This window comes from Choloepus didactylus, chromosome 12 (genome assembly GCF_015220235.1).
Source record: "Choloepus didactylus isolate mChoDid1 chromosome 12, mChoDid1.pri, whole genome shotgun sequence".
Lineage (NCBI taxonomy): Eukaryota > Metazoa > Chordata > Mammalia > Pilosa > Megalonychidae > Choloepus > Choloepus didactylus.
In genome coordinates this window covers 7,268,186-7,294,823 of record NC_051318.1, presented here as the reverse complement: position 1 = coordinate 7,294,823, position 26,638 = coordinate 7,268,186, and the positions used below count along the sequence as shown (strand labels likewise).

At 37.6% G+C, this 26,638-nt stretch overlaps 1 protein-coding gene across 5 annotated transcripts in view; it reads left to right on the top strand.

Moving 5' to 3' along the window:
- The window catches only part of PDS5B (PDS5 cohesin associated factor B), a 198,000-nt gene that overhangs the window by 30,172 nt on the left and 141,190 nt on the right, over window positions 1-26,638 (top strand). For 3 of the 5 annotated variants that reach the window (XM_037799756.1, XM_037799755.1, XM_037799754.1), the window contains exons 1-5: window positions 19,819-19,926; window positions 23,175-23,378; window positions 24,593-24,679; window positions 24,796-24,893; window positions 25,510-25,636. In XM_037799756.1, the coding sequence (XP_037655684.1) occupies window positions 19,819-19,926; window positions 23,175-23,378; window positions 24,593-24,679; window positions 24,796-24,893; window positions 25,510-25,636 (624 nt within the window). Of the gene's footprint in view, window positions 1-19,799; window positions 19,927-23,174; window positions 23,379-24,592; window positions 24,680-24,795; window positions 24,894-25,509; window positions 25,637-26,638 lie in introns of those variants that run through there. The other 2 variants (XM_037799752.1, XM_037799753.1) reach the window with 1 other exon arrangement.

The window sequence follows — 26,638 nt, the reverse complement described above, 5'->3', positions numbered from 1 at the left end:
AGCACTGCATTGTGCTGTAGCTCGGGATGGCTGGGGTTGTATAGCTCAAAGTGTGCAAAAGTAACATATAGTTCTTGGCAAATAGGTGCTCAGTGAATATTAGTTTTATTCTTTCATTTATTATATGCTAAATAAAATAATTTACCAATCTATAGGTAGATTTTTGTTTTCAAAATACTAAAGTATTTTCATAATGTACTTAAAGCTAAAGACGTTCTTGATACTGTCAAATATAGTTGTATGTTGACTTCTAAAAATATTTCAAGTTATTAAGCTAGAAGTGGTAATTACTTTTTCTACCCTTCTTGCACTTTAAAAAATTTTTGTTTTAAAAACACAAATGGAATCAGGGGTTTTTGCTTTTTCAATTTAATGATATTTTTTGGATTTTGATCTGTCAGCACATATAAATTGCCTCATCAGCTTTAGTTTTGTATGCTTATACCAAATGTTACTTGACTTTCCTGTTGTAGGACATGTAGGTGGTTTCCAATATTTTGCAGTTACAACATCTCTGCATGTAGCCCAGGTTGCCGTTGTCCCGTATTTTGAGGTTGAAGCTGGCAGGTGGAAAAGGGAAGAACCAAGGGAACTGGAGAAAAATGGAGCCGAAGCCTTGATGGGCGTGCTGAAGCTTTCTTTGCTTTGGGATTTAGTTACCTTAGATAATAAACACCGTTTTGTTGTTGCAGGTAATTGGTCTGGGTATTTCTGTTCATTGACACGTCATAGATATCATGGGCCCCTTTATCTTGCTCTTGTCTAAATGGAAATGCTCTGCTCTAGTGTTTTGTAAATAAGCTTAATATTTGTTCTTTACTTTTGAAAACTATTGTTTATCTAATTAAATAGTTTTCTTTCTCTTCCTCCTTTGCTTTAAGAAATTTAAACAAATCAGAAATAATTAACAGTTAAATTTAATTTAGATACCCTGTACTTTTTCTTTTTTTACCTATTGTAATTCATTCATTAATAGATTTTCCATTGTTGACAGTCTTTGCAGAGAGAACTTGTGTGCAAGAGAGTGCTCACACACTAGGCTGCGAAATCATGTGCGTATTACTTGTCTCATCTGAAACAGGTTCTTGGGCTATGGTCAGATGACCTCTGAGTCATTACCTCTGGCTTGGGGATTTGCTGTATACCAGCAGCTTACATCTGTTTTATCTGAAACCATTTATTTACTAGCTAGGGGGATGGAATTATCCCGACCATCTTGACCAGTCAGGACTTACTGGTGGAACTAGGCTTTCGTACTTCCTTAACTTCCTCGCAACTACGTTCCCAGAGTGGAGTGTAATGCCTGTAGGGAGGCAGCTGCATGTTATAGTCACATCATTTTATGTCTTGGCAATATAAGAATTTGAGATAAATAAATAAGAGAGAGAAGTATTGGAAAGGAAGAAACAAAATATGGCATGGTTGTTGGCTTCTTGCCTGCTTATTCATAGCTTTTATCCCCCTGCTTTCCTGCAAATAGAACTCAGATTTGTTCCGTGTATTTGGGAACCATGTGCTTCAGAGACAGCTGGTCTCTATTGAACCCCGACCTGAATAGAGTGGTCTGAACCAACCATGGCGACTCCATTTCCCTTCCTAGCAACTAGTTTAAAAATGGTGTTATTACTTGTTCAGTTTTTGCCAGTTCAGTGCGTATAAAATCCTTTCTCCTTGTGGTCTTAATTTGTATTTTCCTGATTATGAACAAGAGGTGGAGCAAGGTGGTTTTTGGCATTTATGTTTCTTCTTTTGTTCACCCAAGTCTGTTGTGTTCTTCACTGCTTCTGTTGATATTTTGTTACCTTCCCCCAGTCTCCCCCACTCCCGCCCAATTTTGAGTCAAGAATTCTCTTGCTTTACCATTGCTACTTTTCACAGTCACCTACTTTAGCTTTAGGTATGCAATTTCTCTGTTTTTCACTGAGGATACTAATTGAAGTTAAAATTTTTTTTATTTTGTGTCTTTCTGCATTAACTCTTTATTTGACCTGGTTGCTCTGATTCTCAATTTGTACCTCTTTTGTACTATTTGAGTCTCCTATAAGCTTGTTGATTTTTCCTTATGCCGTTATAAGTGGGATTCTAGATTAGTCTTTGTTGGTAGCAGGTGTCAGCTTCGTTAGTAGTCCTAAGGGTTAGGATTGTGTTCTCTTGGTGGGCACTGGGTAGCTCTAGTTTCCTCTGTTACCCTTGGAATCTTAAATGGACCAAGACAGGCTTAAAAGGAAGGATTCCATTCAGGGTCTGAGGGCTGGGAGCATACCACGAAGAAGACAGATGGCTGGGGGAGCCTTTGGGTCACAGAACCCCAAACTGATTTATCTGGTAGTCTCTGCTAAGTGGAGAAGGCTCAGGTGCAGACTCTTTGGCCATCAAGTTTCTGTTCTGGTTTCCCATGGCTTTTCCCAGCCCTCTTTGTGCCTGCTGGTTGCTCCTGTCCACCTCTTACAGTGGTGCTGTGTCCTCAGGGTGCAGGCTAGTAACAGGAATTAGGAAGGGAGTTTCTGGGCAGGAAGAGTGTGCTATTGGAGGGTTTTCATGTGTTTGTTAAGTGTGGTGGCCCAAAGCTAGGAAACCATCCCCCTCTGGCTTCAGTCTTGCTCTTTGCCTAAGCCTGCCTGCTTGCTGTTTAAAGCCAGGTCACTTCTGCACAGTAAATGGTCTCTGAGAAGGAGAGCCTGAGGGTGGTGGGGGATCACCACGTTGGCAGCTCTGCGAGAACATCAGCACAGCTTTCAGGTGAATCCATCACTGCACCCCCTCCTGCCTCTTTCTGGCTGGTGGTTGTCCCATCCCACTCACCTCCCGCTTCTCACCGGGGGTTCTTCTGGGTGGGGTGGTGATCTGACTTCTTACACTAGGAACATTTTCCCCTTAGTTTTGTATTTCTTTGGCCATTTGGGTATGAGAAAGGAGAAAGAAATGCTGTGATGCAGTTGACCATCTGAAAACCAGAAGTTCAACAGACTTTTTCAACTGAGTTTTATTCTCTTATTTTCTAGGTTTGAAAGTTCTTTCTTAACTAAAGATAAGATTTTGATGATATTATTTTTAAAATTCATGTAGATTCACTCCATCCTTCCTCTACCCCCTACACTCCCCACCTTTTTGTTGCTTTTGTTCTATTTTTGGCGTGGACTGCAGTGAAAATCTTACAATTTTTTGCTTATTATTTCCAAAAAAGAATTTTGTTCTCTCCTTTTTCCACTTTTCCCCACTCCCTTTAAAGTTATTTTTGCTAGGTTGAGAGGTCATTGCTATAATTGCTTAGGCCAGAGCTTTGGGTTTTAATTAGCATAGAAAATCTCAGAATTATACACACAATAAGGATATTGTTTGATGAGACTTGTGTTTCAGTATGCATATGTGCTGGGTTCTGTTGTAGTAAAAACTGTTGAAAGCCATTATCCTAGCCTTAGGCCATGGGTTGTAGCCCCTTGCCTCCCTCAAGCACAGATGCTGAGCTGCTCTCCTAGCTGCTCCCCTGGGCAGGGAATCCCTGGAGGAGGTGGGCGGGGCCTGGGGGCTTAGCCACTCCTCAGCTCCCAGCAAGCCGAGCGCCTCTGCTTTTTATGTATTTTGTAACTTAGAATTTGGTGCAAGGTACTGTTTGAAAAGAAGGCTCAGCTGCTATAAAAAGTATTTGGAAACTATTGCTAGATAACCAGGGATTCAAGACTGTGCCGATCTGGATGTATTATGTCCCCCAAAACGCCATGTTCTTTGATGCAATCTTGTAGGGGCAGACATATTTAGTCTTGATTAGGTTGGAACCTTTGGATTGAGTTGTTTCCATGGAGATGTGACCCACCCAACTATAGGTGATAACTCTGATTGGATAATTTCCATGGAGGTGTGGCCCCACCCGTTCAGCGTGGGTCTTAATTAAATCACTGGAGCCTTATAAAGAGGACAGACAGAAGGAGCTTGGTACTACAGCCAAGAGACATTTTGGAGATGGCCATTGAAAGCAGACTTTTGCTGACATTTTGCTCCAGAGAAGCTAAGAGGACAAAACACCCCAAGAGCAACATTTTGAAAAACACACGGGAGCTGAGAGAGGAGCTGGAACACAACCCGGGATCAGCAGACGCCAGCCATGTGCATTCCCAGTTAACAGAGGTTTTTCCAGACTCCATTGGGCATCCTTCGGTGAAGGTATACTTGTGTTGAGGCCTTAATTTGGACGTTTTTATGGCCTTAGGACCATAACTTTGTAACCAAATAACCCCGCTTTATAAAAGCCAGTCCATTTCTGGTATTTTGCATAATGGTAGCATTAGCAAACCGGCAAAGACTGAATTAGCCCTTGTCTTAAGGAAACTAACATAATACAGGCAACATTTTGGGTTATTTTTCTTTAATTATTGTGCCCAATCTTTAGCTTTACCTTCTGCTTTTCTAGCAGGAAATGTGATGGTGAGTAGCCTGTCATCATCCCACATGTCTTTGGCATGTTTTAATCTTCACAGTTTTTTATATTCTTTGCTTTGCCACCAGTGAAGAATGGGTAATGAAAAAAAAAACATTTCTTTTTTATTCTTAAACAGTGACATTTATTTACTAGTTGGATATATGTGTCTGCTGGGCATGTTCAAGTTCCCAAATCTTGGAATCAGATTGGACACACTGCCACCCTCATTCCCTTTTCCACTTTGATTTCGGTGCATTACTTGATTTTTATGACAGCAACTGCCCCAAACCCAGTGCTCAAAGATGCAGCGCTCTCAAAAGGAATGTAGATGATCTCATGCTGAAACTGTCAATTGCCTCGGGCTATTAGTTTGCCTGGTGTCAGCCAGATCTTGAGAATTGCTGCTTTCCTTGAAAATCTGAAATACCCCACAAGCCCTGTAAATTTGCTGTGGTGTCCACGGTATTTGGAGGTCTCGCTGCCCAGGTGGTACAGTTCATATCATGATGACACAGGTAGACGCTGACAGCATTTTATAGAAGAGAAAAAGGGGCCATCTTTATAGAATAAGCTATAGATAGTTTTGTTTGTACAAAGCTGTTCTACTGAGCAGTCTTCTATTTATTTGCATTTCAAAGGCAATCTATATTTTAAAGTTTATTTCCTATTTTCTTTAATTATAATTCAGTTCCCTTTTAGAGGAAGCAAGTTTTATTTTTTTATTTGCCAGGGGTTGAAAATAAGTATCTTCTTTCATAGTAAAAGACAACAAAACATTTACTATACTGAAGTTCTTTCCGTTCTTAGTTTGTTTCTTGGGAAAATGTAGAAAGTGAGATCAAAAGTTAACTTGCAAATGAATAATTGACAGTAATTGAGTAATTGCATTAATGAATCTATAAAGAACCCGTCATATTTAATGAATATCTTTGGAGAGCTGAATAAGAATTGCAGATAATTGGAAGCCTGTGATAAAACAAAAGAATAGATTTGTAGAGTTTTAGACCTAGGAAGAGATCTGAGGTGGGATGGGCATGGAGATGAGGGTTGGGGCATCAGATTGAATTCTTTTGTACCTTCTAGGAGTTTACACTGGGAGGGAAGGTGAAGGAGAAAAAGAGGGAGGGAGACATACAAATAGTGTGTGATTATGTGTGTGTTAAAGGCAAAGCTGCTTTTGACAGTTCAGAAAATTTTTGTTCTCATCTCCTGCCAGGTTATATAACCTGGAATATATTTGTTGCCCAGCCTACATTTAAAGTTCAGTTTTGAAAAATGAGATTTATGGAGAAAAGTTTGAGGGATAATACTTATAGATTATTGACTTGTTTTCTTACTCTAAAGTAAGAAAGCCAGGATTTTTTTTATTTTTTTAAGGATTGCTTTTAAAAAAATACTTAATTACAAATGCTTTGAAGTAACAAATCTATAAAAAAAACTATCTTCCATTCCAAGCTCAGATCATGACCATGTTCAGCTTTTACACATTTATCATAATAGCAGAAATAATTTTGTCTTCTCTGTTTTCCATTAATTTAATTCTGTCCATATTTTTCCATTTCTCTCACCCCCTACCCCTGCCCCTATGGTGCCTTTGTGTGCACGCATGTGTATAGTGGTGGTGGTGCTTGTTTTACAAAAATGTGATCATTATGCTCACATATGTGCACACACATACACACTTGAGCAGAATGCTTTTCTTACTCCTCAGTATCTTAATATAGACTGATATTGATCCAACTTATTCTTTGTAATGACTACATAATATTCCATGGTAAGGATTTACCGCACATCATTTAGCTGTTCCCTTGTGTCATTTAGTTTTTTTCCCAGGTTTTTTTCACTATAAACAGTGCTGAAATATTCTTGTACATTATGTATTAGTACTTATACTAATTATGTATTAGTCAAGGATTGCCAGAGAAACAGAACCGACAGGATATACATACATACATACATACATACATACATACATACATATATATATATATATATATATTTATTTATTATAGGAATTGGCTCATGCGACTTTGGGGATTGGCAGGTCTGAATTCCGCAGGGCAGGCTGCAAGCTGGAAACACCGATGAAGGTGAATTTGAATTCCTCAGGAGTGGCTGGCTTGCTGAAGTAGTAATAGCAATTCTTTCTTAATGCTGAAATCCTCATTTCTGGCTTTAAGACCTCCAGCTGACTGGATGAGCGGACTCCCGTCATTGCTGATTACAATTACATTTGGCTGTACACTTCGTAAAAATACAGACTCTGAAGCCCCTTCCCAAATCTATTGAAACTAAATTTGTAGAGGAGGTCTGGGAAATCTTTATTAAAAGCAAATAAACACAGAGCAAATAAAAACAGTCATCTATGTTTGGGCCACACACTGCCACAGAGTAGAGCTGAACTGATTTTAGCCGGGATGAATTTAAGGTAGATGAGGGCAATTATCTGTTATAACCACAGAAGAATCTTTCTAATGCTCCCTTGGGAATGAGTGGCACACTTTCCAGCCGGGATGATGTATTTGCAAGTTATCCCTAAGAAAAAACTCTTTTGCTTAAAATTATTGGATTTAAATTCAATTAATAATAAAAAGTAATATTATTTAATGAGACTAGATTAAAACACTTATGCATACCCTCAAAATTAATATCTTCAAATATTTATGTGCTTTAATTGTTTTTGGAATGTCTTTCCCATTATAGGGAAATTCATTGAGAAAAAAATTATCAATTGAGTTTTTTGGCAGGTTGGACATCATGTCTGTACCCCCACCCCTAAATTCATTGATTATATTTTATCTACAAGGTACATGATTTTCAAAGCAGATTTGTTAGTTGAATGTTTGATATACAGGGATACTGTATTATTTTTAATTAGGTAGAATTAATGATTGTACTTTCACTTGCTCTGCGTACAGTCTGGTAGGTTGGGTCCTCAGGGGTTGATGCAGAGGCTTGAAGAGATGTGATATAGTGTTATGTGAAGAGTATTGGCGTTTGAATGGAAAGTGTGTGCTGAATACAGCAGCTCTTCGTAATGTTTTTATCCTGGAGTCCCAGGTGGGGAAGAGTGAGGGGAGATAGTGGGGATCCCAAGGAGATAAACAGTCATTCACTGGCAAAGTTTGCCTACTGCTGTCTTAACCTCTTTGTTCCACAAAACCATACTTCTTTCCTGTTTTCTGTTGTATCTTCCCTTTGAATGTTTTTATGTTCTCTTTCTGTTATCCAGAGCTTCCTGTTATTGCCTCTCTGAGTCCTCTGCAGCCCCTTAGACATTCCTCCTGGTTCCCTTTATTCCAGTGGGTGTGTCCGTGTCTTTGGAAATTCTTTTTCTGAAATTTAAATCTGATCTCTCCATATTTTTTGGAAAAAAAGACAAATGATAACTGCCCTATGGGATAAAGATCTAACTCCCTATCAGGGATATAATACGTTGTATAAACTGGTCCCAGTATTTTTTATCATGACTTTCTTTTAATATGTGCACATGGGAATGCACTCACACACATGCGGAGTCCAGTTAAATTACTCTGTTTGCTTCAGTACGTGGTAGTGTAAGGTGAATTAGCGCTGTGATTGGCAGGTAGGGGAATGGTATCAGTGTATTCAGAAGTCTTGTTGGTAATATGTTTTTCTCCCAGCACATTAATGTTTTTGCGGCATTCAAGGGCAGTCTTTCTTAAAAAGATGGCATTTTAACAGTGTAGGAAGATATTCAGAAAAGAACTGAAAATCTTGCAAAAAGCCGCCTTTCTTTAATACAAGCAGAAGGTTTAATAGTTTCAAGAATCGAATTGCTTCTCCTTTTATTGTAAGTTATCTGGTAAAGCCACAAGGGCAGATCAAATACGTAAGGATATTTTCCCCATGTTTAACAAAAAATTGAACAAGGCCATCACTGGATTAAGTTTTCAATTTTGCTAAAATTTTTCCTATTAGGAATAAATACCTTCAAGGACCTACATCCTGAGAAAACCTGAGTGCCAAGGTTTAAGATTGAAAGAGCTTGGTTAAGATGCTGGGAACAAATGCCAGTGTAGATTTAACTCTCCTAGCGTTTTGTTAGGATGGTTATTGTTCTGGCTAATGTTCTGGTCTACCTGTTACTGTGAAAGCGTGATTATGCAGAATGTGAGCTCTTTCTAGGTGCCTGCATGCCATGTTACGGCAGAAAAACCTGCCCTTGTTTTTCTTCCCACCGAGGAAAGCCTGGTGCTTTTGCTCACGGTCACTGCATTTCCTCTGCCCAGAATCCTCACTGAGTGCCTTGTCTTCCACAGCGTCGTCAGGTGGAAGTCCAGCTCTGTGAGGTGCTGCCAACACATTTCTCAACTATCTTTGGCAGAATGAATTGTTCCTTCTCTTGTGTTTCCTTTAAAGCACACATTTTATGTGTGTAAGTGATTGCTTTTTAGTAAATTAATAGAGTTGTGCAAACATTGCTCCCCAAAGATCCCTTGTGCTCCATTGCAGCCACTTCTCTCTCTGCCCCCACCTTCAGCCCCAGACAACCACTAATCTTTCTGTTTCTATAGATTGGCCTTTTTTTGGGTTTCATATGAAAGTAATCATATAATATGTAGCCCTTTGTATCTGGCTTCTTTCACTTAGGTAATGTTTTTGAGCTTATCCTTGTTTCATCTTGTATCAGTACTTTGTTTCTTTTTATTGCTGATTGGCATTCCTTTGAATGGATATACCTGCTTTTGTTTATCCATCCAAAAGTTAATAGATACTTGGGTTGCTTCCACTTTTTGACCATTATGAATAATGCTAGTGTGGATATTACCATAAAAGTCTTTGTGTGGACATGTGTTTTCATTTCTCTTGGGAGATACCTAGGAGTGGAATTGCTGGGTCATATGGTGAAGTTATGTTTAACTTTTTAAAATACTGTCAAACTGTTATTTAAATTGGCTGCACCATTTTCCATCTCCCTTAGCAATGTGTGAGGGTTCCAATTTTCCCACATCTTCACCAACACTTGTTATTTTTTGTCTTTTTATTTATAGCCATTTTAAATGTATCTAATTATACTAAGAGGTCCTTTTGTTTTGAGCCTATGGGTGAGCTAATGTTTTGATATCTGTTCAGTTTGCTCTGGTTTTGTAGCATTCTGATCCTTAATATACAAATCAAGATTCCTTGAAGAGTCCTGAAGTGTAGAACTCAAAAAATTTGGCCTCTTGTCCTGGCTCTGCCACTTGCTAAATGATGGCCCTGTGCACATTTGTAAACTCTCTGAACTTCCTTTTCTTTATCTGCAAAATATGGATAATTCCCAATTTCATTTTATTAGTATTGTGAGAAAAACATGATCATGTGTATGAAAGAACTTAAACGTCAGTCTGTTTGTCAAATGTTTTTAGTAATTGTAGCTGCTGTGCTTCAGATCAGTTGAAGACGATGTGTGTTAAAGCGGCCAGTAAATTAAAATGATTTACATGAAAGGTAATGGAAATGCTTGCAGAGATGGTGGGCGGAATTGGCAGTATATTGTAATATTAAAGCATTGCTTCTTAACTTTTGCATCTAAAAATACCCATGGAACTTTTTTTAAGTACATGTGTTTGGGCCTGAGTATTTGGGGATTCAGGTGTGCTCCAAAGATTGGGAAGCATTAGGTAAAGGGCATGGGCTTTGGGAATCAGGCATGGGTTAATTGCAGTTCAGTTGCTGGATAACTTTAACAAGTAATTTTCTGAGCCTCAGTTTCCTCATTTATAAAGTGTGTATAATTATATAATTCATCCTAATATTAAGAAAATTTTATTGAGCTTTTGGTTTTTGCCTTGCATTCTGTTACGCATTAGTTACACAGCAGCGTATGCCTAATGTCCTCATCAGTTTACAGCTGAGAACGGGTTTCAGGCATTAGAGAACTAATATCTACAATTGTGGTAAATTCTTTAAAGGAAAAGTACAGGGGTGTTGTGAGAAGATGTAGAAGAGATGTGATTTAGACTGGGTATATTTGGGCAGGCCTCCCTGAGGAATTGACATAGAAGATGAGACTTGAAAAATCAGTATTAGCCAGGCAAGAAGAGAAGATGGCAGAGAAGAGGAAAGAGTGTTAGAAGAAAAGAAGGAACTTGGTTTAGTGCCTTAAGGAACAGAGATGTGACTGGAGTGTGATGAGAAAGTGGTCAAATTAGTATATTTGGAACTTATTCTAAGAGCAGTGGGAACCCATTTAAGAATTTTAAGGCAGTATTTTGAAGAGATTAGTATTTTAAGAAGATCATTCTGGCGGCTTTGTGAAGATTGTATTGGAAGTAGCTTAGATTAGGTGGTGGTGATGTGATGGCTGAATGAGCGTGTCTAGACGATTGATTTAAAATGTTGAAAGGGAATTGTGGGTCACTCCCAATTTTCTAGTGGGAACAACTGGGTGCACAAGAGTTTCATATAATGAGATAGAGAAGACTGAAGAGTGAGGATTTCTTTGGAAGGGGAAGAGGGAGAGAGAGTTTTTTGTTTAGTTTGGGTATTTTAAGTTCAAGTTGCCTTTTAGAATACCCAAGTGGGAATGTTAAGTAGACAGTTGTATATGTGGACTGGATTCAAAAGAGAGACCTCAGTGGGACATGCATTTATTATTTTAAAGCTTTTGGAGTAGTTGTAAAAGAAATTGTGATGGTTAGTCTTATGTGTCAACTTGGTTAGGCTATAGTACCCAGCTGTTTACTCACTCACTAATCTAGGTGTTGTTGTGAAAGTATTTTGTAGATATAGTTAACATCTACAACCAGTTGACTTTAAAGGAAAGGAGATGACCCTCGATAATGTGGGTGAACCTCATCCAATAAGTTGAAAGCCTTGGAGGAAGAACTGAGGGTTTCCCAAGAAGAAGGAATTCAGATTCAAGCTTGCAGCATCAACTCCTTCCTGAGCTGCTGGACTCCTGGCCTGCTCTGTGGACATTCAGACTAGCCAACCCCCAAAATTGCGTGAGCCAGTTCCGTAAAATAAATCTCTTTGTGTGTGTGTGTTTCAGTCTGTACACAGTGTCTTAGTTTGTAGAGCCTCTATAACAAAATACCATTAATTACCTTTAGCAATAGGAATTTATTGGCTTACTATTTGGAGGCTAGAAATCTGAAAGTCCAAAATCAAGGTGTTGGCAGGTGTGCCAGTTTGGATATATTATGCCCCCCAGAAAAGCCATATTCTTTAATGCAGTTTTGTGGGGGCAGACTGATTAGTCGGTTGATTAAGGTGGAACCTCTGACTGAATTATTTCCATGGAGGTGTGGACCCTGCCCATTCAGGGTGGGTCTTAATTATATCACTGGAGTCCTTTAAAGGGAGCTCACACAGAGAGCAGAGAGGACAAAACACACCAAGAGAAGCTGAGAGAGATGTTTTGGAGACGGCCATTGAAAGCTGGTGCTTGGAGATGCTTGGAGGGTCAGATGGAAGGACGTTTGGAGATGCTAGCTCAGATTTTGCCCCGGAGAATCTAAGTGAGGACCCCAGACACTTAGAGAAAAACATCCTGGGAGAAAGAAGCAAGGACAGAGAGGAGCTAAGAAAGAGGCCAAAGACATTTTAGAGAAAGACATTTTGAAACACAACCCAGGAGAAAAGGACCAGCTGACGCCAGCCACATGCCTTCCCAGCTGACACAGGTGTTCTGGACGCCATTGGACTTCCTTCAGTGAAGGTATCCTCTTGTTGCTTCTTTAGTTTGGACACTTTCATGGCCTTAGGACTGTAAATTTGTAACCAAATATACCCCCTTCATAGAAGCCAATCCATTCCTGGTATTTTGCATAACGGCAGCATTAGCAAACTGGAACAGCGGGCCAAACCTTCTCTGAAATCTGTAGTGTTCTGTTGGTGGCTTGCTGGCAATCAATCTGTGCCTCCATCCCATGGCCGTGTGTCTGTTCCTCTGGCTTCTGTTTCTGTATACAAATTTCCTTTGCATCTAAGTTCTCTCCTGTCGTACTGGACTAAGGCGCACCCTGTTTCAGTTTGACGACATCTTGATAGGATCTTTAAAGATCCCATTTACAAATGACTTCACACCCACAAGGCCAGGTGTTAGGACTTGAACATGTCTGTGGGGATACGATTCAATCTACTGTAATCCCCACTGGTTATGTTTCTCTGGAGAACCCTGACTGATACAGAAAGCTTAGGGGGAAAAGCCTTGGGAGAAAAGTATATAGAGTAAAAAGAGAATAAAGGGGCCAGAATTGAGCCCTGATGAGTTGCTCATATTTAGAGGTTGGATAAAGGAGAAGGAACCAAAGGAGGCAGGAATGACCAGTAAGGTGGGAGAAAAATCAGAAGTGTGGTAGAAATCAAAGGAGAAGACTGTTTCAAGGAGAAGACTGTGGCCTACTGCTGAGGTAAGTAAAATAAGGGTTGGAAAGTGTTCTTTGGATTTAGCACCATAGAGACCCAGGATGACTTTTGGTGAGCTTTTATGCATAACAAATCATCCCAAAACTGAACAGCAGAAACTAACCACCATTTCTTTAGCTTCCAATTTAGGAGGGTGGCACTTGGGGTTTGGTTGGCTGGGAAGTCCTGCTGATTGGGGTCAGGGTGAGCTGCTCTCAGTAGGGCTCACACATGCATGTTCAGGTGTGTGTCTCCATCCCTGGCTGGGGCTGGCTGTAGGGCTGGCTGGTCGGTGATCCCCTGGGCTGGGATACCTGGGGTCTTCCCTTGTGTGCCTGACTGGGAGCAGCATGCCGAGAGCTGCGAGTCCGCAAACCCAAAGGCACAAGTGCTTTTTAATCTTACCAAAGTCCCATTGGCCAAACAAGTCATAAAACAGCTCAGATTCAAGGGTTGGAAAAGGCTCTACCTCTTGATGGGCAGAGCAATAAAAAAACATATTGTAAGGGAGTAGATACAGGGAAGGGAAAAATTTCTGCCATTTTTTGCAATCTGCTACAAAGTCCATGGCAAAACCATTCTTGTTGATCGCTGGTGGGGTTGGAAATGGGAAGTGAAGTAGTGAAGGTAGAAAGCATAGATTACTCTTTGAGAACCCTGATAGTGATGTTAATTTAAGAGAGAAGACAGTAGTTGGAGGAGTATTTGTAGTACAAACATGAGTGTTGAATTTTCTTTCCCTTCCTGTCTGCACACCTTCCTTCCATCCAAGAACAATATATTCGGAGGCAGAGAAAAAGAATCTAGTACACACTGAGGCTTCTGATGTTGAGGAAAGAGGCGAGAACTAAGGAAATCAGTGGGGTTTGTGCATGTGTGAGGGTTTGGTTTTTGAAGCGGGGAGGCCACTTCCTCTCTGGTAACAAGGAGGAAGCAGGAGAGAAGGGGGTACATGTAGGTAGGTGTGTGGAGTTGGTGCTAGGAGGCTGAGCAGATTCTCTTAGATGAGCTTCTGTTTTCTTGATGAAGAAGAGCCATCTGCTGTGAGTGTATGTGAGGAGGGGAAGGGTGGGAGGGTGTTGTGCAAGAGCGTGTGCTTGAGGTTGGATGGGGCGAGAGAAGCACATAATTTTCTCTCTCCACAGAGTGGGACACTGCGCTGACTACTGCTGGTAGAAACACCATTCATTAAATAAATGGGATATTATCATTATTAATATAAAAATTAGTACTTTTAAGGAACTTAATAGAACATTTTCTCTGCTGTTAGTTAGAAACTGGTGTTAAGATATTCCAGGAGCTGGGCTCTTTTAAGGAACTCATAGAAGAATTTCCTAAGGCATTAAAAAAAAATACCCTGTATTACCAGAACACCTAACATAGTGACCACTGAGCACGCTAAATAAAGCATTAAACACCCTGAATAAAGATGAACTGAAGCTGAATGGTGGACCAGTGGTAACACTGAATATGGAAAAGAGCAACTTTTTGCTCAAGTAGTTGGAAAATTTGTCAGCTTGGCCTTAAGCTTATATACTTAGGGGAGAATAGCATTATCTATCTTTCTATCTGTCTGTCTGTCTGTCTATCATCTATGTAATCTATCTAAGGAAAAAACTTTGCCCCTTAGCTCTTCAGTTGTCCCTTGCCAAAAAGAAGCTCAACTTCCACTGTTTGATTGCTGTGTGCTGAAGGGTTGTCTTTATGGAGGGCACCATCTGCTGGTGTTAAAGAGCACCAGTTGTGGGGAAGGCTTTTCCTTCTGCAGTTAGCAGACTTGACACAATCTTCCTGTGTTTTCCTTCTCATTCCACCTCAAACTTGGAGTGCAGTTCCTGGAGGAAAAATGGCTCTTAATGAATATGGCCAGTTAGGGAGGCAAACTGTGTGATTTGTTTTCTGTGAATATAAACATACTGTTCCATTGCAGATTTTTAAGAAAAACCATCACAAAAAATGACAGTCACTTGTCTTTATTTCTTCCCAGATCAGTGAATAGCCTGTCGTTGCTCTTGCCATTGCTCTGATTTCTCAGGCCTTTCTTTTTTCTCTTAAGTGTTTTGGCTGTTCTTGGCTTTTTGTATTTCCGGTATAAAATTTTAAACAAAATTAACAAGTTTCTTAAAAAACAACCACCACCGCCAGGGATTGATTGGGATTTTATTGACTCTAAGCATTGTGGTCCTGAGTTATTCCATGTCTTCGTAAACCATTCACCGGATGAAGGACAACTGGAATGCCTCCAGCCTTGGGATATTACAAATAAATCTGCTATAATATAAACCTTCTTGTAAAGATTTCTGTATGAACGTAAGCTTTCATTTCTCTGTGATAAATACCCAAGAGTATTATTGCTGGGTTGTATGGTGAGTGCATTCCTACCAGCAATGTATGAAAGATGTAGTTTCTTCACATCCTTTCCAGCATTCGGTGTTACCACTATTTCTTTTTGTTTGTTTCAGCATTCTAATAGGTGTATGGTGATAACTCATGGTTTTAATTTGTATTTCCCTAATGACTTACAATGTTGAACATTTCATGTGCGCATTTGCCACTTGTATAATATCCTCTACATTGAAATGTCTGTTCATTTCTCTTCCCATTTTCTAGTTGGATTGGTTATTATACTATTTTAAGAGCTCTTTATATGTTCCAGAGTCAAATCTTTTTGTCATATGTTGGTTTGCTAATATTTTCTCAGTCTTTCGCTTTCTTTTCATTAACTGTTTTTCACAGAGCAGTATTTTTTACGTTTGAAGTCCAATCTATGATTTTTTGTTTGTTGGATCTTGCTTTTGGCCTCATTTCTAAGAACTTTCCACCTAGCCCTGCATCCCGAAGATTTTCTCCAATGTTTTCTTCTGTAAGTTTTATATTTTGCATGTAAATCCATGATCCATTTTAAATTAATTTTTGTATAAGGTATGAGGTTTTGGTTCTTTTTTTCTCTCTATGAATTTATTACTCCAGCACCATATGTTGACAAGACTATCCTTTCTCAGTTGAATTTCTTTTGCACTTTTGTAAAAAAAAATCAATTGGGTATATTTGTATAGGCCTATTTCTAGGAAGTCTGTTCTGTCCCATCGATCTATGTGTCTGTCTCTCTGTTAATATCACGCCTTCCTGATACTGTAGCCATATAGAAAGTTTTAAAATTGTGTAGAATTTCCTTTCACTTTATTCTTCTATTCCAAAATTGTTTTAGCTATTCTAGTTCCTCTGCCTTTCCATATGCGTTTTAGAATATGCTTGTCTGTTTCTGTAAAGAACCTTGCTGGAATGTTGATAGGATCCCTAAAGATATGGCTCACTCTGTTAAGTCTTCCAGTCCACAAACATGGTGTCTCTCTCCGTTTATTTAGATCTTTCTCTATTTCATTACTGTTTTGTAATTTTCAGCATACAAATCCTGGACTCGTTTTTAAGATTTATACTGAATTATTTCATTACTGGGGGAGTGATTGTAAATGGTATTGTGTTTTTAACAGGCTACCATGTGTTCCTTGCTAGTATATAACAATACAGTTGATTTTTATATGTTGGCCTTGTATCCTGTAACCTTGATGAAGCTTGTTCTTTTGTTTGTTTCTTCTGTTTTATGGTCATGAATTGATGCTGAATTTTATCAGACAATTTTCCTTCATTTATTATCACATGATTTTTCTTTTTAATCTGCTCATTTCCTGAATTCAACCTTGTGTTCCTGGGACAAACGCAACTTTTTATACATTGTTGAATTTGATTTTCTAATATTTTGTTAGGAGTTTTGCATGTAAGTTTTCTAGTAAGTGATTTTTCTTTTCTTTTACTGTTCTCATTTAGGTTTTGGATTCAGGGTTATGCTAGTCAGTCATGTAAAACTGTTTGTGAAGAGTTCCTTGTTTTGTATTGCTTGGAACTATGAGATTGGAATTAATTCTTCCTCATTTATTTGGTGTAGAACTCACTGGTAAAGCCTTCTGGTCTTGGATACTTTTTCCTTGTGGAAAGATTTATTGATTGTTCCCTTAATTGCTGTTTTTCCTTATTTCTTGAGTCAGTTTTGTTAAGGTATATATTTTCTCCATCGTGTCTAAATTTTCAAATGTTCTGGCATAAACTTTGTAAGATTGGCCTGTGATTTTTACTTTGTTGATCCTGTACTTGTTTTCTTTTGATTAATCATTATTAAGAAGAGCTTTAAAATTTTTAAATATTTGGAGATTTTCTCGTTATCTTTAAACTTTTTGTTGAAGTATGACAGATGTTCAGAAGAGTGCACAGATTCTAAGTGTCTTGCTCTATGACTCTATGCTAGGTGAAAACATCTGTGTAACCAGCACCCAAATTAATAAGTATATTACCTGTACCCCAGAAGTTCCTCTCATACTTTCAGTTACCTTCTCCTCATAAAGATGTTTGCTATCCTGACTTTTTACATTATACAATGGGTTTCCCTATTTTTGAACTCTTATATGAATGTAATCATACATGGTAGGATTTTGTGTCTGGCTTCTTACATTCAATTCTGTTGTAATGTTAATCCATATTATTGTGTGAGGCAGTAGAGAGCAGTATTTGTATTCGGTTGTTATGATCCTGTTCATCCTTCTGTTGGTGGACGTTAGTTTTGTGCTCTGGTTTTGGCTATTGTCTTAGTTTGACAGGCTGCTGTGACAGATACCATGCAGTGGGTTGACTTAAACAACAGAAATTTGTTGGTTCATGGTTTTGAGGTTAGGAGAAATCCAAACTTGAGGTGTCAGCAAGGTGATGCTTTTTCCCCAAAGTTTGTAGCATTTGGGTGCTGGCTTGCCGGCAGTCCTTGGGGTTTCTTGGCTGTATCTCTGCGTCATGAAACACGATGCGGTCTTCTCCTTTCTCTTCTGGTTATGTTGACTTTGGCTTCTGGATCCTCCCCATAGCTTTTTCTGACTCTGGTTTCTGATTTCTTCCTCTTTATAAGGCCTCCAATAAACCGGATTAAGACCCATCCTCATTCAGTTGGGCCACACCTTAATTTAAAATTACATCTTGAAGAGATCCTATTTACATTGGTTCACGCCCTTGGGAATGTGGATTAAGAATATGTCTAAATTGGGTACAAAATTCAATCTACCATATCTACGTGAGTGTGTTTCTATTGAGTAAATACCAAGATGTAGGTTCTGGGGCCTACTTTTCTTTTTATTGATACTTGTTTTAAGTGCTTTTATTTAATGTTTACTTGATATACTTTTCCATTCTTTTACTTTCAGCATTTCATATCTGCATGTTTTCATATGTGTTGTAGGTCTTGAAATTGAATTTTAAAAATCTTGATCTTTTAACCTGCTCATATATGTTCATACATGTATGATTATGTATATTGTATATACATATTATATAGCATGTAGCATGTGCCAAACAATGTTTTCAGTGCTTTGTATACTAATCTAATATACCTCTCAATTTTTGTTTGGCTAAAATGTCCTTTTTATACCCTAGTCTCAAAAATTATACTTCTTGGGTATAAACTTTGGGTTTGCAGTGATATTCTTTCTGCACGTTGGAGATGACATTTTGCTGTTTTCTGGTTCACATTGTTGCTATTGAAAAGTCAGTTTTTAGCATAAATGCTGTTCCTTTCAAGACAGTATGTTTGCTTTAAAATTGTTTTGTTTTCTGGAATAACAATAACAATAATAATTTAAAATTTAATCCTGTTTGGCTTCTTGAGTTTATGGTTTGGTATTTTATGAAGATCTCAAATATTGCCTTTTTGTCATAACTCTCCTGATACTCTAATGAATCATTAGTTAGAGTTAGAACTTTGTACTTTTTCTTCTGTATTTTTCATTTTTATTTCTCTCTGTGCTATACCCTGGGTAATTTCTTCTGGTCTGTCTTTCCGCTCACTAATTCTCTCTTAACTTTTTCTAATCTGCTAATAAACCCATCTATTGAGTTTTTTATTTCAGTACTGTATTTTTTTCATTTTTAGAAGTTAAGCTTTTTTCGAAATCTTCTAGTTTATGCTTTATAATTTTTTATTTTGTGCATGTATTTTAAGACTTGCCTTTTCTTTCTTTAAAATTAAAAATATAGTGGTTTTTACAGTGTTTGATAATTATAGTACATGAAGTCTCTGGACCTGGTATTTCTGCTGGTTGTTGTTCATAGTGCTTTGTTTCCTTAGTGCTTTTTAACTGGGTATTTTTTACTGTCCTTGAAACATCAGATGTGGGGATTCTTTGAGGCCTGGGATGAAGGTGCCCTCTTCTAGGCAGGACTTGGATTTACTTCTTTAGACACTCAGGGGCACCTCTGGTCAGGGGTCATGAAGTTCACGGCTTGAGTTTCTCCGGAGCACTCAGGTCGTGTGAGCCCAGCAGACATGCAGGCCCGTGGCCAGAACTGACCTGTTGTTCCTCCTTTGTTTCCTTCGTTACCTTTCTCTGCCGAGTGCCAGGGCAGCCCCCTCTGCTATCCCTGGGGGTGGGGGGTGGGCACATGCTCGTTTCTGGTTGACCCTTCCTTTGGGTGCCTGTTTTTGCAGGGACAGGGGTGTAGTTTCCACCTTACTGTTGGGAGGGTCTCTTACTTGCAGGTGTGGATTTGTTTCTCTCCCCCTTGCCCTGTGAGACCACCAAGACTAATCCTAGGCACATCAGAATTGGCAAGTGCCCTCGGGACATAGGCATATAGGATGCTCCACTGCTTTAGTTCTCTGGGTCCCTGTTTTTGCTTAGATTTTGGTCTGAACAATTGTGATGCTTTTAAGAAAATGCTTTTTTGGGTATTTTTTCTAGCATTTGTAATTCTTTTTGTTTGTTTGTTTTAGTTGGAGGGTTAGCATGTATAACCTAGTTTGCCACCAATGGAAATGAAAATACAAATGTTTATTTGGTAAATGCTCAATAGGGTGATTTTCATTAATTAGATAAGTGAATTATTGTAGATTAGGAGGTAGTTTTAAATTCTTTTGGGGGGACAGGTTACTTCTATCTTTATTATCAATACGGTTTTTCTATATTTTCTGATTTGTATATATTCTTTGTTTTAGGTGTAAAAATAATTCCGTCATGGCTCATTCAAAGACAAGAACTAATGATGGAAAAATTACTTATCCTCCTGGTGTCAAGGAAATCTCAGATAAAATATCTAAAGAGGAGATGGTGAGACGATTAAAGGTAAGTAAAATTGGGTTACAGTTTTTTGGACGCCTGTTTAGAGTAGGGGTGCCCTATGGAAATCACCTCTGGCTGTACTTTGTTAGGGTATCTTACTCAGAGTAGTTAAGTGCAGAGAAAGGATCTAAGGCAATAGAGTAGATAAGGACAGGCTTGGTTAATGGGAGAGAAAGTAGAAAGTTGTGAAACTTAGATTTTCTAGGGCTTTCCATACTTGGTATAAAGAGCAGCAAATCCACAATACATATTCCTTTATGTTGTAGAAAGTTGTCTCCTATAACTCAATTACTTTATTAACAACAACATTTTATTCTGAGTACTCAGTCAATATTTAACTTTTGTATAAGCTATTTTGAGAATGGGTCAAAGGACTTACTTTTAGTTTCTCCCTCTGGTTCTGACGTGCAGCAGTGCATCCAGATCCGTGGACAGTTCCCATAGAGGAAGCCGTCATTGTGTGACTGGGGCTTCTTTCTCTTTTTGAATAATGTTTCGCCTTTTCCTTTGGGGCACTGATGTTCCCTGTGATTGTTGAAATGAAAGGAGCATATTGGGCAAGGAGAACTTTAAGCTGACTTATCAGCTAGTTTGGATAGTCTTTATTTATATTTGAGCATTTTTTTTCCTTCTAGGTTGTGTCTACCCAGACACATATGTTGGTTGATAATACATTGTTATTCACATGGATTTCAAGACTGGAAAGTTTTCCTTAGTTAATCATTGAAGGCTCATGAGCTTCAAAACAAAGCCCTATTCTATAGCCACTACTCCATGGTGTATTGTTGTAAGAAAAGGACCCTAGTTCAATATTATAAACTTCACTTAAAGTCTTAGTATTGTACATTTATGCATAAAGTCAGATATCACATAATTCTTCAAAATAAAAGACATCTCTGAGCAGATTACATTTGCCAGTAGATGGCTATTTTATCTAATTGAGAACTTGTGTTGTATTTTATTAAAAACAGTGAAGCTACAAACCCTCTTCTGTATATGACATTTTCATTTCTGTGTATTTGCATTCTCTCTACCTACTGAATTTTTAGAGAAACTAATACATTTATTTCCTCAGATTGCCTATTTTTCAGGAATGATAAGTAAATCAGTTATTAGCTGATTAGTGTTTAGTGTCATTTACAGATGTTATTTTCTCCAGATCTTTAATGTAGAAGACTCATATATAAGTTATCAGTGACTTTTGTAAGAACATTTGAGTTGTGGACTGTCAGGAGGAATTCAGTATCATTATCTGGCCCTTGAGTAAGCTCTGCTGTTCATCTTGGTGGACTGACTTCCGTGGTGCTCATCCTGAGCAACTGTAGCATATTGTTGTTATTTTGTTAACATTTATGCCTGGATTTCAGTCAGTAATCTGTTAATATACTTGCTCTTAATTCATCTTCCTAACTTACACTTCCCACTGTTTTTACCATCCTTCTTAGAAAATATGAAAAGGATTTTATGTGTGATTTTGATATATACAAATACATGGGTAAGTTTTAGAAATTATAGCAGTTTTTTAAAAATAAGGTGACATTATGTAATTTCTAGTTTTTCCTATAACATTTTATCCAGAATATACATTATCTTCTTTGTGAAGAGGTTCTAGAGAAAGAAATAGTTCCCTACACCTAGCCCCTCTTTTCTTTTTCTCCCTCTGTAATACATACACCACAGCCATCACAACATGTGCCATCAGAGTAATGCCATGGGAAAGGCAGGAGACGGGCCCTGAGCACTGTGCCCTTGACCTCTCCAATGGGGCAGATTGGAGGGGTCAACCTGAGGGTGCCTCGTGGAACTGAGGAGCTGAGAGTTCAGCTGGAAATGGAGCCGTGTTGCTCCGAGGGCTGGCTCCACAGCAGAGTGGAAGTCCTTGCCATGTGTTTGGAGGGCTGCGGCACGGGCCTCGGTGCTGGTGGCCAGCCCTGTGGGTGCTCAGCGTTGTCAGCCCACATAGTGGGTGCCAGCCGGCTGCCCTTGCACTGGAGTTGTGGTTGCTTGGCGGACATTCTTGTGCCTGCTGAAGCTGAAATGAGAGAAAGCCAGTCACAGAATCACGCTGTACCTTTCCTCCCATTCTTGTTTCCACCTCACTTCTTTACTATAAATGTTTTTGAAAAAAGAACCGTTTCCTGTAGCTTCTTTGTGTTCATTGAGTCCTACCAATGAACTATCCATTCCGTTTCTCTTTTACTGTGGTACAAGGAATATTTGATTTGATGTTACGCTAGTCACTTCATGGTAGCTTTTTTAATGTTTAGGATGCATCTTGGACATCCTTTTTGAATCTGTAATTTATTTTGTTTTAGCTTACTAGATGAAACCATGTGTCTAGAGTGGTTTTTGTCTCAGGTGGAAAACTAAATTGCCACCCTAGGTTTTTCTTCAGGTATAATACTTTTTTTCCTAATGAAAAGACTAGAAATGTAGAAAAGGGACATTATTTTATAAATAAGGACGTTCTCATTTTGTCCGCTTGTACAAGTGAGATCAGAAGTATCAAGAAACGTTAGAATTCTTCCAGTAAAATGACCACTGCATGAGGCTAATTTTAAACTTTAAAAATCGAGTTAGCAGAGAGGATGTATAAATGAAAAATATTTTACTTAGTCTTCTACTGAAGAAAAGTTGTTTACACTGGTCTTTTATAATTACTTGTGTCTCTTAAGTAGACACTTTCAGGGGGGAAATAAAAGTATGTTTATTGGGAGCTAATGTTTGCAATTAATGTGCCCTTTATTTTAAATGTATGTATATGTATAAAAAATGCAATTTTATTGAGGTATGTTCACACTCCATACGAACCAAAGTATACAATCACTGGCTCACAGTATCATCACATAGTTGTGCATATATCCCCATGATCAATTTTAGAATATTTTCATTACCCCAGAAAAAAATTAAAATAAAAAAGAAAATCCAACTCCTCCCATATCCCTTATACCTCCCCCTTATTGACCCATAGTTTTGGTGTGGTACATTTGTTACTGTTGATGAGAGAGTATTAAAATAGTACTTAACTATAGTCCATAGTTTGCAGTAGGTCCATTTCCCCCACATACCCCTCCATTACTAACTCCTGCAGTCCTGTCACACATTTGTTCTGGCTCATGAAAGAACTTTGTAATATTTGTACAGTTAATCACAGACATTGTCCACCACAAGATTTACTGTATTACACATCAAATTAATATATTTTTACATGAAACATTTCATTATTTGATTGAGATTTTGTTTTTGTATAGATGGTTGTAAAAACGTTTATGGATATGGACCAGGACTCTGAAGAAGAAAAGGAGCTTTATCTGAATCTAGCTCTACATCTTGCTTCAGATTTTTTCCTCAAGCATCCTGATAAAGATGTTCGCTTACTGGTAGCTTGCTGCCTTGCTGATATTTTCAGGATTTATGCTCCTGAAGCTCCTTACACATCTCCTGATAAACTAAAGGCAAGTACCATTTAAAGAACTGCCAAATTGACTGGTACTTTCATTTATCTTTTTAACTAATATGGGAGTTAAAGTATTTAGATAATTTCTCTGGATTCTTTATCAGTAGCTGCTGCAATCTACTTCTGCTTCTCAGAGCTTACTTTGGAAAATGATTTCTGATCCTGAGGATAAGTATATTCTATACTTTTTAGCTTTTATAGTTTTTTTTTAAGACTTTGATTCCTTCAGTATTACTTGCAAGTCAATTTGTTTTTCCTCTTGAAAATCCACGTGGAAGACCATGCTCATTATTTAAAAGGCAGCAAACACCCTAGTATAAACCTGAATTTGCAATATACGAATCCTAATACATTTAATGAAGGTGTGATGTGATTTTTTTTGAAGAAATAAACAAGGAACAAAATTTTAATGGAAAGATAGAAAAGACCGTGTAGTACTTGGTCATGGTGGTTGTAAGTAAAGCCATATGGACAGGAAACCTTTTCAGTATGAGAAGAAAAGGGGACTAGCATGATTAATCAGTTTGGAAAAAATGCTGATAGAGAAAGCATGAAATAATTAGAGCTTTGCAGAAGGATATTGAATGATTATAAGGCAGGTTAGGTAAGAAATTAAAAAACAGATAAACAGCAGCAAAACATCATTGTGGAAACTATGGGTTAGAGAATGAGTCCATGGAAAAGTTATTAATCTACAGTATGAAAAAAGGTAGAAAGTTAAGGTTTATTTCATTTAACAAATGTTGCTGTTGGCTGTGTGTCAGGAACTGGGTTTAAAGTGGTGAATAAAAGAGACATGGTTCCTTGACTCAGGGAGCTGCTTCTTGATGATGAGTGAGGAATCTGTCCATTTGCTCAAATCTCGTCAGTTCTCTGTCCTTTCAGCATTTTTTTATTCTAATAATGATTGCCCTAAATTTTGGTTAGTTTTCAGGTCTATTTCTTTACTTAGTTATAAGATGAAGTTTTGCTTGCTGTACTATGAGATCATGGTAAATGATTTACTGTTTTACTGTGGAGGATACTAAGATATTTAATGTTTTTTCATATGAGTGCGTGCTTGTAAAAACTTACAGTCAAATACAATTTTTTTTTTTTTACTGGTTCTTTACAATTTATCATAATATATACGTGAATGCTGAATTAGAAGTTTAGTGTTTATTTTCTGATTCGATCTTCCTAGTCTAAGCAATTCTTTTTTTTTTTTTTAAGGATATATTTATGTTTATCACAAGGCAGTTGAAGGGGCTAGAGGATACAAAGAGCCCACAATTCAATAGGTATTTTTATTTACTTGAGGTAAGTAAGCAGTGTATTATATTTTGGGGTGATAACATTTTAAACTGATTCTTGTGCGTAGATATTTTTACTAATTAAAGTGTTTACCTTTCATCTTTTTTACCTCTTAATTTTAGAACATTGCTTGGGTCAAGTCATATAACATATGCTTTGAGTTAGAAGACAGCAATGAAATTTTTACCCAACTATACAGAACGTTATTTTCAGTCATAAAGTAAGTTTATTTTACTAAGTGTATAACATTAAGTATAAAAATAAAGAATTTCTAACTTATAGGAAAATCTGTATCAGCTGTTTGTGATGATGAATATTAGAAGCCTAAGAGTTGTAACTTCTAAAATTATTTTTATAGTTTAAAAATGAGTAGAACTTTGTGTGACATAAAACACTCTACAGCCAATGTAAAATGTTTCTTTGGATTATGTTGTTATTTTTACCAATTTAATTTACATATTATTGACTCTTTAATTCATGTGAATATTTGAGCATTATTGGTACTCTATTTAAAGTTATTTACTAGCATTAACTTTAAGTAGAAGCATTTGACTTTTCTGAATTTAAGAAAAAGTTAAAGTTGCATTTGATTTAATCACCTGTTAGTGAGAATGGTCAAAATTAAGGAAGAGTAGTCAAGGAAATGTAGTAAATATATATTTTAGATACATTTATAAGATTTGGGAGAGATGCTTTAAATGAATATATGGAATTTTATTTAATATTTTAATTTCATTTTTTATAAAGTGTGATGTGGGTCAGTATCATCTTATGACTGAATCTTGTAGATACCAGTTATATTATACTTGAAATAAAATGCCTGTTTTGAATTTCAGCAATGGCCACAACCAGAAAGTTCATATGCACATGGTGGATCTTATGAGCTCTATTATATGTGAAGGTGATACGGTATCTCAGGAGCTTTTGGATACAGTTTTGGTAAATCTGGTGCCTGCCCATAAGGTATGTAGCAATAATGTGTCTATAGCTCATAAATATTAAGGTCAAGAATTTGTGCTTAGATTCTAAATACAGTTTGTCCTGCTTTTATCCTAGGTTTGGAGAATCTGTTTCATTGACTAATTAATAAATATACACTGTGTTTAATGTTTAATGAAACACAGTGCATTTATTAGTCACTAATTAAATGAAAAGAAGTAATAGATTTAGTTCATGTAATAAAATATCTGCTTAATTAATTGCTACTTAGATGCTATTACATAGCCTTTTTATGTTGAACTTTATGAAGGATTTAAAAAAATACCTTGTTTTAAAACTGCCCGTCATATTTATTATTGCCCAAAGATGTAAGCCACCCAAGTTTCATCAGCAGATGAATGGATAAGCAAAATGTGGTACATACATATATTTTGGTCAGGGTTCTCCAGGGAAGCAGAACCAAAAGGATATATATCAATCATGTAATATTATGAGATTTTTAAAATAGGAATTGGCTCATGTGACTGTGGGAATGGGCAAGTCCAAATTCCATAGGGCAAATAGGAATTGGCTCATGTGACTGTGGGAGTGGGCAAGTCCAAATTCCATAGGGTGGCCTGCAAGATGGGAACTCAAGGGAGTTAATCCATAATAGGATTAACACTTCATTAAGAGGTCCTACTTTAATGTATTCACACCCACAGAAGTGGATTACATTTAAGAACATGTTTTTCTGGGGTGCATACAGCCCCAGACCACCGTAACATGCAGTGGAATATTATTTAGCCATAAAAAGGTTTGATGTTTTGATACATGCTACAACATGGATGGACCTTGAAGAAAACATATTGGGTAAAATAAGCCAGGCACAAAAGGACAAATATTGTGTGATTTCACTTATATGAATTAAGTTTAATATGCAAATTCATAGAATCAGAAACTAGAATACAGGTTCCCAGGAATGGAGTTGGGGGTAAGGAATGGGAGTTAATGCTTAATTAGTAGTACAGTTCTGTTTGGTTAATG